Below are 15,496 nucleotides of genomic sequence, written 5' to 3' on the forward strand. Positions count from 1 at the left end.
AGCTGAAATAGGAGGAGGGAGACCATCTAACAGGAATTGTCCTGGAGACAGATGCGGCCAGTGACAGACACTAAAACAGGGAGGAAGCCTGAGGAAAATACCCCCACCTCCCTCTCTTTCCTCTGCTTCTTCCCTCCTAATGGCCAAAGCCAACCCAAGTGAGAGGGTCGGGCAGCCTGAATGATGTGCTTCATAGGGGTAGACCCTCCCATCCAACTCCCTAGGACAGAGCAGAGCAAAGCAAAGTGGAAAAAGGATCTGGGTTCCTAATGGACAATAGTAGCATGGCAGAATTGTGAGGTTCCGTTTGAGGATAAACACGGTCAGAGGAGTATACCACAGACTCATTTATATTTTAAATAGATCTGTATTTGCATTACTTGTTTCAAAAATATGTATTCAATATCTTTCTCTATGATTTCAGTAGCAGGAATAAGTAGAGAGATGATCACAGGTTGGTGATACTTTCACCACAACCAACATGCAGAGTCTCCTTTCTGTAACTGACAAACTGCACAGTCCAATCAGGCGAAATTATTAGGAGCTCAAAAAGAAAGAAAAAAACTAAAACGTAACCACCGCATCTAGCCTATGTACTTATTTTCCTCTTTTAATTTCCGTTGGTGAGTCTTGTTTCTTGAAAAGTTACACACAATTCCTGAAGGCATGAAAGGATCATTCTATTAATTTGGGGAAATCTCACCCTTCCCTACACAAGGCAACCATTGACTGGTACAGTAAGAGTCACACGGTAGTGGAGTCCAATTTTCTGAGTCATCGTCTCATGCTGGACTTAGCGTTATATTCATTTTTTTTCCCCATTCAAATCAGCCTTCTCTTTGAAGCTGTGTACCTCTTGTTTTAATTCGCTACAGATTTTCACTTTACAGCTTTTGAAGCAGATGAAATACTTTGGTATTTTGGGGTGTCTCACCATTGGTGGTCCAAGTTATTTTCATATATGTATTGATTGGAGTGGTGAGAGTCTCCTCTTTATGATAGGAAGAAGCATAAAATATTACTCAGGGAAGGTAATTAACATTTACTGAACATCTATTACATGCCACAATCTTTTTTACTTTTCATTTTATTTCACAAAGAGGTTTGGAATAATTTTTATTAACAGGCAACAGTCTTTATAGTACCTATCTGCTGTTGGTGCTATTAATCCTACTTTATAGATGAGAAAGATCCAGAGAGCTTAATTTTGTAAAACTATGAAGTGAACCCAATATTTAAGTTAAACTTTGGTGACTCCTTAGAGAAAATTAGATTATCTGCTAATCTTAAACTCAATACCATGACAACAAAGTATGCCTCGCCCCCCATATTGGATGCCTTCAGATCGCACCTGTATCAAATGCAATGACATTCTGCTGCAGCCGAGCCCTTCAAGGAATTTTGGATCTGCCACAGATAGGCCCAAGCTGATCCTTAGTGACAGAGTCTAGGAAAGAAAGACCCCAGATTTTCAGCGCCAAAAGGACCCTCATTCCCAGTTGCATTATAGATGGAAAGCTTATATAGAGAAGGCACAGTTCAGGCCAGCAACATGTTAGGTAAGCATTTAAGAATTACTTTCTAGGACCACACCCCTTACAATGGTTCATCTGAGATTTTCAAAGGCATTTATCCCCTAAAAATAAATAAGATCACTCTTCGAGACTCAGATGCTCTTACCCCACCAATTTAATAACAGCTTTTCAGGGGAGAAAACACAATCACATTGAATGTATGAATGAGTTTCACATCCTGATTTCAGAAATGTTAAAATGTTCAGAGAAAAGCTTGGGACATGATTTTCTTGAAAGAAACTTTTTTCTCCTATGTCGGCTGTATCCAGATGATGTTCTGAAAACGAGGAGGAAGGAAAATGCCAGTTGATTTTGAACTGTGCTATTCTGGATGACCCATTTAGATAGTGATTTGGGAAAATGGGTCATGATGGGGCCAGTGACTCTCCCAGGGTGGCTCCCGAGTTAGTAGACCCAGAATAAAACTGCAACGCTGCCACGGGTCTCGGAACTTCTCCGGGCTTCTCTGATATGGTGGGTACATGAAGGCCTAGCGGGTGAGGCCGGTGGAAGTTCCTAAGAGCTTACCTGTGCGGGCTGCCTTGCCCAGTATCAGGTGCATGGTCAAGACTATTGCTCTGTGTATGCTACAGTGGTTGTATGACCTGCTGGTCTCAGCCATCCTGCGTGGGAGTTGAACAGTGTACTAAAAATAGGCCAAAAATATTACTTCCCTGACTCTTCTCTCTGGCAGAATCTCGGGAATTCCAGAATCCTTCCAGGTTCTCCTTTATTCACCAGCTTGTCTCTGGAAGATGTCAGGTGCATCTCATTGGCATGGTGCTCTTCGCCTTCCTCTGTGCCACTCTCTCTGCCAGGATGTCCACAGTGGTTCCCCATTCCTGGGAGAGGCCAGCGACTCCCGCGGGGAGCCCTTTCCTGGCCCTGCTGAAATTGCAGCATCAGTGCGGCCCAAGCTCATGACTCAGGGGTCCCTGGGAAATGCTTTTAGTTGGCACTTACACCTTCTTAACAGCTCCTGTAATTCCATGGGACATGTACGTTTTTATGAGCTTAAAATATTTAAAGTGAAAATCACCATTGAGGTCCTCCTTCCAGGTCAGTCGCAGACTATTTGTGTTGAATCAGTAAGTCGCTTAACTGTCTGGGACTCAGTTTCTTCCTTCCTAAAAAGGAGGGCGATGAGAGCTCATTTCTTTGGTCCTTTCCGGCACTAATATTCCCTGTTAGAACCATTTTGGCCGTTGTAAAAAATACCGAGTTGCATTCGTTGTGTTTAGAAACCGTTAGGTTTAGAATATATTTAAGCATACATTGTTTAGCATCTAGAAAGTAAGCATCTGTTTAGTGTTGGGAGAAATTAAACGGTGGGCTCCAGGTGTGAATCTGTTCTCTGTGGAAATAGATATTTCAATCGTAGCTCCCCTAGCTGCCACGAGGCAGCTGCCAAGACCCCCGCCCTCCCCGCCTGTCCCCTCTACCTGCTTTCTACTCTCTGCGGAATGAAGATTTGTGAAGTTGTTCCAGTCTCTTCTGTGTTTAGCACTTTTTCTAGCCTGGTATCACATTACAGCCTCCCACTGCATCTCCTTTCTGATGGATGAGCAAAATTTAGTGACTCTGGAGCCCCACTGCCTTGGGATTCAATTTGAGAGCCAATCCTGATGGCCCTTGGATTTGAAATCACTGGGGGGGCTTTCCACTGAGACACCAAAAAAAGCAAATTTTTCTAGTTTGACATAAAATTTCAGCATTCTAGATCTTTATTCTGTTTCTCTTTTCCTTTTCTCCCTTTTATCGGAAAGGTATAGGTGAAACCACGATGTCTTCGTCTTTTAAAAAAGTGAAATTTTGTGCTTGGAAGACCTGAGTGGTGTTCGACGGGATGTGGCAGAACTAAATCTTGGAGTGTGTGTCTGAGGAGGGGAAAGGGGACCCTGTTCACTTTTCCCCTACTAATAGATACACCCAGGTCTCACGTATTTGAGAGGTTCAGTGGGTTCTGTATCCCACTTCCAACTCTTACATCTATCTCACTTATTTACATCAACAGAAAATGCTGAACATTGTGACGTATTTACTGTTTCATCATTCTCCAGAGTCCCTAGCCTCTTAAAGTCCAATTTGAGAGAATGTTCTTATAACTGAACCTAAACTTACTGCAGAACTTTGTATTTAGGCATTTAAAAGCCCCAGAATTAAGATATCAAAAGCCAAATTTAGGAAAACTTGATTCTTTACAAGTAATAATAGTGAGTCTTATTTTTTTTATAATAGCAGTTGCTACCATTCATTAACCATGGTTACACTCCAGACTCCATCCACTATATATCAATCTAAGTAAAACTAGATTTTTGTTCACCTGTTTGTGTCACACCAAAAACGCTTGGTGGATTTTTCTGAATTTAGAGAGATCTGATTACAAATATTGACAAGTTAGCTTCCACCTGGCTCATTCTGTGAGGCCAGTCTTCGATGTGGACATTTCCCTCCAGAGGAGCAGCAAGTGAGGCCAGCCAGAGGCTCCTGTGCCTGCTAATGCAGAGGAACAGGCCATGCTGGGAAGCATATGCTGAAAAAGCGAACCAGGGCTATACCTAGGAGCCCCTGGATGAAAGTCACGGGGCCAGGTGCTCCAAGGGAAATAGATCTATTTGAAGTCAAGTTGCTTCTCACACGGACAACTGTATGGGATGGGTGCTGGTGGGAGAAGGGACAGGAAGGTTTTAACAATAGGTAATGAATCTCTCCAGCAGTGCTGGAAAAGCTAGGCAACATTTTGTGTGGGTGTGTTTGTACATTGTGTGTGTGTGTCTACATATATGTGCCTGAGTGTGTGTCTCTATATTATGTGTCTATACCTATGTGCATCTGTACCTGTGTGTTGGAGTATGTATGTCTGTATAGAGGTGTATGTATGAGTGTGTGTCTATACGTAAGTATAATGAATGTGGATGTGCATGTGTGTATGAATGTATCTACATGTATGTCTATACACATGAGTATATATCATGTGTATATCTAAGCATATTTATTCATATATGGGTTTTGTGGTTATATATGTGGTGTCTATATGTATGTGTATGTGTGTATATCTTAGCCCTTAAGAGCTTAGGTAACTGAGCAGGAAGAGCTGGGTTCAGTACTCTTCCATTAGAGTTGTATGACCTCGGGGAAGTTTCTTACTGTTTGTTTGGGTTTTTTTAATTGAGATATAATGGATCTGTGTGAGGAAATTTCTTAACCTATCTTTCTTCCAATCACTTCATCTTTAAATTGGGAATAATAATAATTCATGTCTCATAGACTATAGTGAGGATGTTGGTAAAACTGTGGCTTATAAGCAACTAAAAGTATCAGTCATGATGATCTCACCTTTTTGTCATCTCCAGTCCTTATTTGCTGAGGAACCTGAGGCTGGGAGGATGAAGCTCTCCCCTCTGGGGACACTGGCAGTACAGAGTAGCTCCAGTGTTCCAGCCTACGTCAGTCTGTGTATTGCCCACAAGTATCTGTGAGACTGGTAATATCGTTCTTGCCTTTCTACACTATCTGTCCAATTGTCCCATTGCCATCTGTTGAAGAGACTGTCTTTTTTCCATCGGACATTCTTTCCTGCTTTGTCGATTAGTTGACCGTAGAGTTGAGGGTCCATTTCTGGGCTCTCTATTCTATTCCATTGATCCATGTGTCTGTTTTTGTGCCAGTACCATACTGTCTTGATGATGACATCTTTGTAATAGAGCTGGAAGTCCGGAATTGTGATGCCACAGCTTTGCTTTTCTTTTTCAACATTCCTCTGGCTATTCGGGGTCTTTTCTGGTTCCATACAAATTTTAGGATTATTTGTTCCATTTCTTTGAAAAAAGTGGATGGTATGTTGATAGGGATTGCATTAAATGTGTAGATTGCGCTGGGTAGTACTGACATCTTCACAATATTTATTCTTCCAATCCATGAGCATGGAACATTTTTCCATTTCTTTGTGTCTTCCTCAATTTCTTTTATGAGTGTTTTATAGTTTTCTGAGTACAGATTCTTTGCCTCTTTGGTTAGATTTATTCCTAGGTATCTTATGGTTTGGGGTGCAATTGTAAATGGGATCGACCCCTCATTTCTCTTTTTTTTCTGTCTTGTTGTTGGTGTATAGAAATGCAACTGATTTCTGTGCATTGATTTTATATCCTGCCACTTTACTGAATTCCTATATGAGTTCTAACAGTTTCGGGGTGGAGTCTTCTGGGTTTTCCACATAAAGTATCATATCATCTGCAAAGAGTGAGAGTTTGACTTCTTTGCCGATTCGGATGCCTTTGATTTCTTTTTGTTGTCTGATTGCTGTGGCTAGGACTTACAGTACTATGTTGAACAATAGTGGTGAGAGTGGACATCCCTGCTGTGTTCCTGACCTTTGGGGAAAAGCTTTCAGTTTTTCACCATTGAGAATGATGTTCACTGTGGGCTTTTTGTATATGGCTTTTATGATACTGAGGTATGTTCCCTCTATCCCTACACTGTGGAGAGTTTTAAACAAGAAAGGATGCTGTACTTTGTCAAATGCTTTTTCTGTTGAGAGGATCATATGGTTCTTGTCTTTTCTATTAATGTAGTGTATCACATTGATTGATTTGCGGATGTTGAACCACGCTTGCAGCCCAGGAATATATCCCACTTCGTCTTGGTGAATAATCCCTTTAAAGTACTGTTGGCTCCTATTGGCTAGTATTGTGGTGAGAATCTTTGCATCTATATTCATCAGGAATATTGGTCTGTAATTCTCCTTTTTGGTGGTGTCTTTGTCTGGTTTTGGGATCAAGGTAATGCTGGCCTCATAGAAAGAGTTTGGGAGTCTTCCTTCCATTTCTATTTTTTTGAAACAGCTTCAGAAGAATAGGTATTAATTCTTCTATAAATGTTTGGTAGAATTCCCCTGGAAAGCCATCTAGGCCTGTACTCTTGTTTGTTGGGAGATTTTTGATTACTGCTTCAATTTCCTTGCTGGTTATGGGTCTGTTAAGGTTTTCCATTTCTTCCTGTTTCAGTTTTGGTAGTTTATATGTCTCTAGGAATGCATCCATTTCTTCCAGATTGCCTAATTTGTTGGCATATAGTTGCTCATAATATGTTCTTATAATTGTATTTCTTCGGTGTTGCTTATGATCTCTCCTCTTTCATTGATGACTTTATTTATTTGGGTCCTTTCTCTTTTCTTTTTGATATGTCTGGCCAGGGCTTTATCAATCTTCTTAATTCTTTCAAAGAACCAGCTCCTCATTCTGTTGATCTGGTCTACTGTTCTCTTGGTTTCTATTTCATTGATTTCTGCTCTATTCTTTATTACTTCTCTTCTACTGCTGGGTTTAGGGTTTATTTGCTGTTCTTTCTTCAGGTCCTTTAGATGTAATGTTAGGTTGTGTATTTGACAACTTTCTTGTTTCTTGAGAAAGGCTTATGTTGCTATATACTTCCCTCTTGACCGCCTTTGCTGCATCCCGAAAGTTTTGAACAGTTGTGTTTTCGTTTTTATTTGTTTCCATGAATTGTTTAAAATTCTTCTTTAATTTTCTGGTTGACCCATTCATTCTTTAGTAGGATGCTCTTTAGCCTCCATGTATTTGAGTTCTTTACAAATTTCCTCCTGTGATTGAATTCAAGTTTGAAAGCATTGTGGTCTGAAAATATGCAGGGAATGATCCCAGTCTTTTGGTACCAGTTGAGACCTGATTTGTGACCCAGGATGTGATCTATTCTGGAGAATGTTCCATGTGCACTTGAGAAGAATGTGTATTCTGTTTCTTTGGGATGGAATTCTCTGAATATATCTATGAAGTCCATCTGGTCCAGTGTGTCATTCAAAGCCCTTGTTTCCTTCTTAATTTTCTGCTTAGATGATCTGTCCATTGCAGTGAGTGAGGTGTTAAAGTCCCCTACTATTACTGTATTATTATCAGTGTGTTTCTATAATTTTATTATGAATTGGTTTATATAATTGGCTGCTCCCATGTTAGGAGCATAAATATTTACAATTGTTAGTTCTTCTTGTTGGATAGACCCTTTAATTTTGATATAGTGTCCTTCCTCATCTTTTATTACAGTCTTTGGTTTAAAATCCAATTTTGTCTGATATAAGGATTGCTACCCCAGCTTTCTTTTGATGTCCATTAGTACGATAAATGGTTTTCCACCCCCTCACTTTCAATCTGGAGGTGTCTTTGGATCTAAAATGAGTCTCAACTCATAAATTATTAAACACTACATCTGAAACTAATGATGTACTATATTGGCTAATTGAATTTAAGTGAAAAAATAAATAAAAATAAAATGAGTGAGTCTCTCGCAGACAGCATATCAATGGGTCTTGCTTTTTTTTTTTTAATCTGATCTGATACCCTGTGTCTTTTGATTAAGGCATTTAGCCCATTTACATTCAGAGTAACTATCAAAAGATATGACTTTACTGCCATTGCATTACCTGTAAAGTCACTGTTTGTGTATATTGTCTCTGTTCTCTTCTGGTCTACGTTACTTTTGGGCTCTTTCTTCACTTACAGGATCCCCTTTAATATTTCTTGCAGGGCTGGTTTAGTGATTACAAATTCTTTTAGTTTCTGTTTGTCCTAGATGCTTTTTATCTCTCTGTTTTGAATGACAGCCTTGCCGGATAAAGTATTCTTGGCTGAATATTTTTCTCATTAGCACCCTGAATATATCATGCCAGTCCTTTCTGGACTGTCAGGTCTCTGTGGATGGGTCTTCTGCCAGTCTAATGTTGCTCCCCTTGTAGGTTATGGACCTTTTGTCCTGAGTTGCTTTCAGGATTTTCTTTTGTCTCTGAGATTTGCAAGTTTCAGTATTATATGTGGAGGTATTGACCTGTTTTTATTGATTTTTGGGGGGGTTCTCTGTGCCTCCAAGACTTGAATACCTGTTTCCTTCCCCAAATTAGGGAAGTTCTTCACTCTAATTTGCTCCAATATACCTTTTGCTCCTCTCTCTTTCCTCTTCTTCTGGGATCCCAATTATTCTAATATTGTTTTGCTTTATGGTATCACTTATCTCTTGAATTCTCCCCTCGTGATCCAGTAGTTCTTTATCTCTTTTTCTCAGCTTTTTTGATTCTCCATCATTTTGTCTTCTATATCACGAATTCTCTCTTCTGCCTCATTTATCCTAGCAGTTAGAGCCTCCAGTTTTTATTGCATCTCATTAATAGCCTTTTAAATTTTGACTTGATTAGATTTTAGTTCTTTTATTTCTCCAGAAAGGGATTCTCTAGTGTCTTCTATGCTTTTTCAAGCCCAGCTAGTATCTTTATAATCATTATTCTGAACTCTAGTTCCAACATCTTACTTATATCCATACTGAGTAGGTCCCTGGCAGTCAGTAGTGCCTCTTGTTCTCTTTTTTGAGATGAGTTTTTCCATCTTGTCCTTCTGTCCAGAGAAGAATAGATGAATGAGGGAACAAAATACTAAAATGGCAACGATGACCCCAGAGAAATATACACTAAACAAATGAGAAGGGACTTGAAACCAAAAAAAAAAAAAAAAAAGTAAAAGAAGAAAAAGAGAATATAATCAGGTGAACAGAACAGAGTAATACACTCGATCCTGTGTGTACTTTGGTCTATTTTTTAGAAAACTAGATCCCAAAATTGTAAAGAAAGAAAAACTTATATATGTACAAAAATAAAATTAAATAAAATGGAAGGTTAGAATGTAACTTTAAAAATGAAAAATTAAAAGACAAAAATTAAAAAAAAGAAGGAATATAAACAGACAGGTGAACAGAACAGAGCAATACACTATATCATGAGTATATTTTGGTCTCTTTGTTAGAAGAAATTACATCCCAAAATTGTAAAGAAAGAAAAACTTACATATATGCAAAAATTAAATACACTGAAAGGGTAGAATGTAACTGTAAAAATGAAAATTAAAAAAAGACTTAAAAAAGAGTTGATAAAATAAGAAATTGGTTGAAAAAAGGAAAGAGAAAAAGAATTGAAATTGAAAGACTAAAAAATCATGGGGAAAAAAACATGAATTCTACATACTATTTTCTCCTAGTGCTGGAGTTTTGTAGTTCTGTGTGGTTGGTAAACTTGGTCTTGGCTGGATGTTCTTGCTGATATTCTGTCAGAGGGGCCTGTTGCATTGATTCTCAGGTGTCTTTGCCCCTGGTGGAATTGCACTGCCCTTGCAAGGGGCCAGGCTAAGTGTAAATGAGTCTGTATTGCTCTATGTGGCTTTTGTTCCCTGAAGGCTTTCAGCAGAGCTTTAGAGCATAAGAATGAACATGGCGGCCTCCCAATCTCTGGCCCCAGAGCTGAAAGACTGTGCCCCCCCACCACTCCTCAGTGCACCCTCGGAGAAAAGCAGTCACTTACCCTCGTCTCCCTGGTCTCCGTCTGCACTCTGTGCTCACCCAGCCTGTGATTGATCGTTTCTATCTCAGGCACATGACCTGTGACCCTGCTTCGAGTCTCCAAACTCTGCAGACTCATGTGGTGCGCACCCGTGCTCCTAGTCCCGGGGGAGGAAGTGGGGAATCTCTCTGGTTCTGCTGCTTGATGGGCCCCTGCTGAGAGAGCGGTTGCCCAGCCGAGGTACCGGTCGCAGTTTATGGCAACCCTGAGCTGAGAGCCCACTCCTGAGCTCACTCTTTGCAGCCAGCTTCCCTGCTTCCATACCTGGGAGCTCTGCCGCACTCAGGCATCCCCGGTCTTTCTGTGACCCCGAGGATCCTGAGACCACACTGTCCCACCTAGGACTCTGCCCTGCTTCACCACCTGAGCATCATTCAGGCAGGGACGTCCCTCACTGGAGCAGACTTCTAAAAGTTCTGACTTTGGGCTCTGCTGCTATATCATTTTCTGGTAGCCAGCTTCTGGAGGCTCCCTCCCTACCCCCCCCCCGTTGTCTATCTCCCCATATATCGCCTCAGACTCACCTCTCCGCACCTCCTACCTTGCAGAAAGTGGTCACTTTTCTATTTGTACAGTTGCAGCAGTTCTTTTCTTAGATCTCCAATTGAGTTTTCAGGTATTCAGAATGGTTTGATAACTATCTAGCTGAATTCCTGGGACCAAACAAAACTAAGATCTCCTACTCCTCCGCCATCATAGACTACATCTGTCAAAGCCAGGATTTTGACAGTAACCTTTGTATAACCATAGGGGTCCCCCCGCATTTATCCCATTTCCACCTACATTGACCTCATCCTGAGTCTCATGTCTGTCATTCCTTTACTTTCCTTTATATGTAATTTTAGTCCATTCATTAGTGTTCTGAAAAGGAAACTTAATTATAATTGTTTTTAACTTTCTAAAAGGACCTAATGTTGTGTGTAATCCATTGAAACTTTTTATTGAGAAGATTCATCTGTGTTATGATATATTGTACTACATCTGTTCTGTTCTATTTAATATTCTAATGTGTAAAATATACTGTATTTATATCCTATCTTGTTGATGGGCATTTGGGTGTTTTCAGGATTTTACTGTTGTGAAAAGAGCTGTTTTGGCATTATTGAACATAACTCTTCATGCACATGTGCACGAATCTCTCTTGGGTAGGAGTAGAATTAGTGGATGATAAAGTGTATGAATGTTCAATATCAGGAGATAGTTCCAAATTCTCCAAAGTTGGTTTCCCCCATTTTAACTCTCATTGGAATGTGGATCCACAATCTTTCAACACTTGGAATTGTTAGATTTTTCATTTTTCCTAGTTGAATGGGTATAAAATGGTCATTTCATCGGGGTTTTAATTTGCATTACTCTGACTACTAATGATACCAAATGCCTGTTCTCATGCTTATTGGCACATGTGTTTGTTTTGCCGTGAAATGTATATTCATATCTTTTGATCACTTTTCTGTTAGGTTGCTTGTGATTTTCTTAGTGGTTTGTAGGAGATGTCGAGCAAATTACTTGATCATTTTGGGATCATTCCTGCGTCTATAAAAGTGGGGATGATAATACAGTGTTTATAGCATTGATTCTAGGATTACATTGATGTTTACTTACAGCACCATGAATACTGGCACATAACATAATAGATACTCAAAAAAATGTTAGTTCTGACCCCCTACTCAGCCTCGCTTGTTCTGAAGCTTGCATTTGGTGGACTGGCTTTGTCAGACTTTGCCCTGTTTGCTTAGTGGAGAATCTTTGTTTATTGGTGTGGCCAGTGTGGTCCTGCTAGTGTTGTACCTGAGGGAATAAAGCAAGTTAAATGAACCCCGACTCTTCAGGAGGAAATATAGGAAAAGACTGTGGAAGTGAAGAACTTCAGTGGGGGTCCTTGGCCAAATAAAGGGGGAAAAATGTCAGTATAATTATCATGTTGGCCTCAATAGCTCTGCTTGTAGATGTTTGAATTGTGTATTAGCATGGCAATCGGGAAAGCTAAGGATTTAAAAACTCCCCATATGCATAATTAAACTGAAAATTTGCTAGCAAACAAAAGATTCTCTGATGAGGCTTGGGAGCCAGGGGTCCAGAAGCCCTATGCCACATTAGGCTTTCTGTCTGCCTGCTGCTGGAAGCTCCTTCCACAGCCCTTTGAGACTGCTGCATGGTCACGCGGAGAAGCTACACTGGGAACCAGGGAAACTATTAGGGGAAGAAACTGAAGGACACCATAAGATGCTATGCAGTTCCTGCCTCCTGTTCCTGCCTTGTGTTTTTGAGTGTTGAATTCGAAGAGAGTATCTGGATGCAATAGTAAAAGAATCACTTTTAGCACCCTGGATCTTTCTGTGTCTCATTGAGAATATTCCTGGAGGAATGGAAGCCAGAATGTCAGAGCTCCAGTACCTTTGAAATTGCTGCACTGCAGCATGCCATCTTTCATCTGTCTCTATCTGTGTTCAAAGTCCCTCTTAGGATTTGGAGGTAACATTTCTATATTCCTAATGTTAATTCTACCTATGAGAAGTGACCGTTTTTAGTGATTATAACTCTGAATTCAATAAATATTTAAGCAATACCATGTGTAACTTCAACCAGGGAAATGTGGAAATGATTCTTTGTGCAGGATGCTTCTTTCAAATGTTTGTTCATTCAATGCTATGATAATTGTTCTCTGGGTTTTTTTGTTTGTTGTTGTTGTTTTTTTTTCTGGTTTGAAAGCTCTGCTTTGCAGTTTTTGTAGGAAAATCTGGAATTGAGAGCAGATGCAGGCTAGCTACAATGTCATCTCACCTTTCCCTCTGTCCTTATTACCTGCCAGTCTGACTGACCGATTCTCTGAAATTCTTTGCCCTAAGGACACTTGCTTAAGAGTTTGGAAATACCTTTTAGCTGTGATGGCAGCTTCACCTTAGGAAGTGGTTAAGAGAAAAGTTTGAATGCTCTCTAAAGACAAGAATGCCCAGTACTTACACAGCCTTTGCAATTCACAATTCACAAATGATAATGTGTTTTCCTTTGTGCCAAGAATTACACAGAAGAATACTGAAATATAACTTAAATATATTTTGTAAGTAATTGCAAAAACAGCTTCATTAAAACATGAACAGGGATGAGACCTCAGAAGAATGCAGCTGCCCGTCAGTCAACCTGGGAACCTATTTTAGGCTCAAGATTCTTAGGTGTGTCTCCTCCGGTGGCTTTTGTAGGCCTTTTATTGATCGTTGGGAAAAGAATTTCAGTAATTGGTACTGGAAGTGAGTAATGAGCAAGGTGTATATACAGACACAGCGGTAAACTCAGAGAGATCTTTCAGTGGGCTCTGTTGAAACTTTCTGATCTTGATGTTTTTCACAAAGGGAGTCCCTAATGTTTGAGAAGGGGCTGTTTTCTCTCTATGTCAGCTGTCTCATCCTGAGGGACATGGGCCCTGGCTGAACAGAAATCCCAACCCTTTCCAGCCAACTCCTGGGTTGCTAATTTCTCTTGATTCTTTCCTTTTCTGACAGTAACTTTCAAAAACAATACCATTCATTACCCAGGAGATTATGGTGTGATATTGGGAGCATTACTCCAATTCTTGTAGTATATTTTCCTTTAAATCTCTAATTCTGAAAGATTTCTTACATTTTTTCCAGTGAATCCAGCAATTTTTGCAGAGAAAATAAGCATGCCTTAGCAGAGTAGTTTTGCTTTACAATGAACTTTGATACAATGTACCTTTTAGTTGCAAATCAGTAAGAAATTATTTGTCCAAAAAGCCCAAATCTTGCACCTGGATATGATATGTATCTGTAGTTTTAATCACATTTTATGTGTAAGGCTATTAAGACCTAGGGAGGTTGTGAATTGCTCCAAATTAAATAGGAAATGGCAGAACAAACAGAGGGAACTAAGAACAGAAACCAGGTGTCTTCACAACAGCTGGGAACTTCCCCTACAAACCACCATCCCTCCTCTGCTGGTGGTGATCTACCTGAAATAGTGGGCCTGCACTGGAATCCAGTGGGAGCCTGGAGAAGTAATGGCAAAGGCAGGTTCTGAAGGGCTTTTACAAGGTGAACAGAAGAGGATAGAAATGATAGAACAGGCCATACGAGTTGTGTTGCAGGTGCTAGATTCAGTGGTTTGCTAAGAGGACTCACGGGATTCAGCATACAGTTGTACTTACGGCTAAGATTTATTGCAGTGGAACAACACAAGGCAAAACCAGCAAAGGGAAAAGGTGCATAGGGCAACGTCCTGGGAAAACCAGCTGCAAGCTTCCAAGAGTCCTTTCCCAGGATAGTCACATAGGATGTGCTTCGTTCCTCCAGCGACAGACTGTGACAACACATGTAAAATGCTGTCTACCTGGGAAGCTTATTACAGACTCAGTGCCCGGGATTTTTACGGGGGGTTGGTCACATAGAGAGCCTCTGCTGTGCACCTGTCAAAATTCCAGATTCCCAGAAGAAAAGCACACATTTGGCATAGACCACATCATTTTGTACTAACAGTTTAGGCACAGGGAGCCATCAGTTGGGGAGCAGTGGGAACTCTCCCCAAATCCAAGTTTCCAGACAGCAGCCAAGGGTTAGCCTTGCAAGGGGGACTCTCTAAGCACAGCATCTCAGGCCTGCTGTGGTAACTCAGTTACACAGGAGCTAGGGTAGTTAAACTGTTTCAAAGATTTTTTCAGATTCCATCAGAGAGAGTTGACAGGAAGAATAAAGAGGTTGGAGGTAAGGAATGAAGGAATAGGAAGATATTTTCAAGTCTTGGAGATGAAACACATGGGAAGGTTTTTGGGGCGTGTGTGTATGTTTCCCCAGACAGAAGAGGATTATTTAGGAAGAGCGGCTGGATGAGAAGGGGAAACATTCTACATTCTGAATATATTAACTCTGAGATGACAGAGGAATCAAATTAGAATTTTTTTTTACCACAACTGAAATACATTCAAGATATTGGTAGATTACATTAAAAAAACTGATTCTTTTTTTTTAAGATTTTATTTATACATTCATGAGAGATAGAGAGGCAGAGGCAGAGGAAGAAGCAGGCTGTCTGCGGAGCAGGGACCCCAATGCAGGACTTGATCCCAGGACCCTGGGATCATGACCTGAGTTGAAAGCAGATGCTTAACCAAATGTGCCACCCAGGCACCCAAAAAAACCGATTCTAATATGACATTTATGTCTGTGATACATTCCTGTGTCATGCTTATGGAATTAGAGTAAATCACATAATTAAAGAATTACTGTTAAGAGGGAATTTTGACTTTGTATTAGCTGTGAAGGACACACTGTTAAAAGACATAATTTTAATATGAAAATATTATTAATGTTATTAAAAAGTATATATGTTAGGCAGTTTTTTCTAAGGACCTGAATTAGCTTCTACTTACCACTCGTTGAAATTGGTAATTCTTTACCCCAGTTGTCTAACCTAGTCTTGATTTAATTTTCCCTTATTTGTTCCTAGGTATTATGTGAATAATAAGAATTATAATAAGAATTCCCTAGAGTACTCCCCCCCACACCATGGGAGAAAGGTCCTGATG

General features: G+C 40.2%; 1 protein-coding gene across 18 annotated transcripts in view; it reads left to right on the forward strand.

Moving 5' to 3' along the window:
- EPB41L3 (erythrocyte membrane protein band 4.1 like 3) overlaps nt 1–15,496 on the forward strand; it is a 235,109-nt gene that overhangs the window by 42,100 nt on the left and 177,513 nt on the right. For 7 of the 18 annotated variants that reach the window (XM_027575700.2, XM_027575707.2, XM_027575705.2 and 4 more), the window contains exon 1: nt 12,414–12,435. The exons of 1 other annotated variant lie outside the window; for it this stretch is intronic. Coding sequence is in view for 3 of the 17 variants with exons in the window: in XM_027575718.1 (XP_027431519.1) it covers nt 12,381–12,435 (55 nt within the window). In the remaining 14 variants the exon portion in view is untranslated. Of the gene's footprint in view, nt 1–12,295; nt 12,436–15,496 lie in introns of those variants that run through there. 10 more of the 18 variants (XM_027575712.2, XM_027575709.2, XM_027575706.2 and 7 more) reach the window with 5 other exon arrangements.

This window comes from Zalophus californianus, chromosome 14 (genome assembly GCF_009762305.2).
Source record: "Zalophus californianus isolate mZalCal1 chromosome 14, mZalCal1.pri.v2, whole genome shotgun sequence".
NCBI lineage: Eukaryota > Metazoa > Chordata > Mammalia > Carnivora > Otariidae > Zalophus > Zalophus californianus.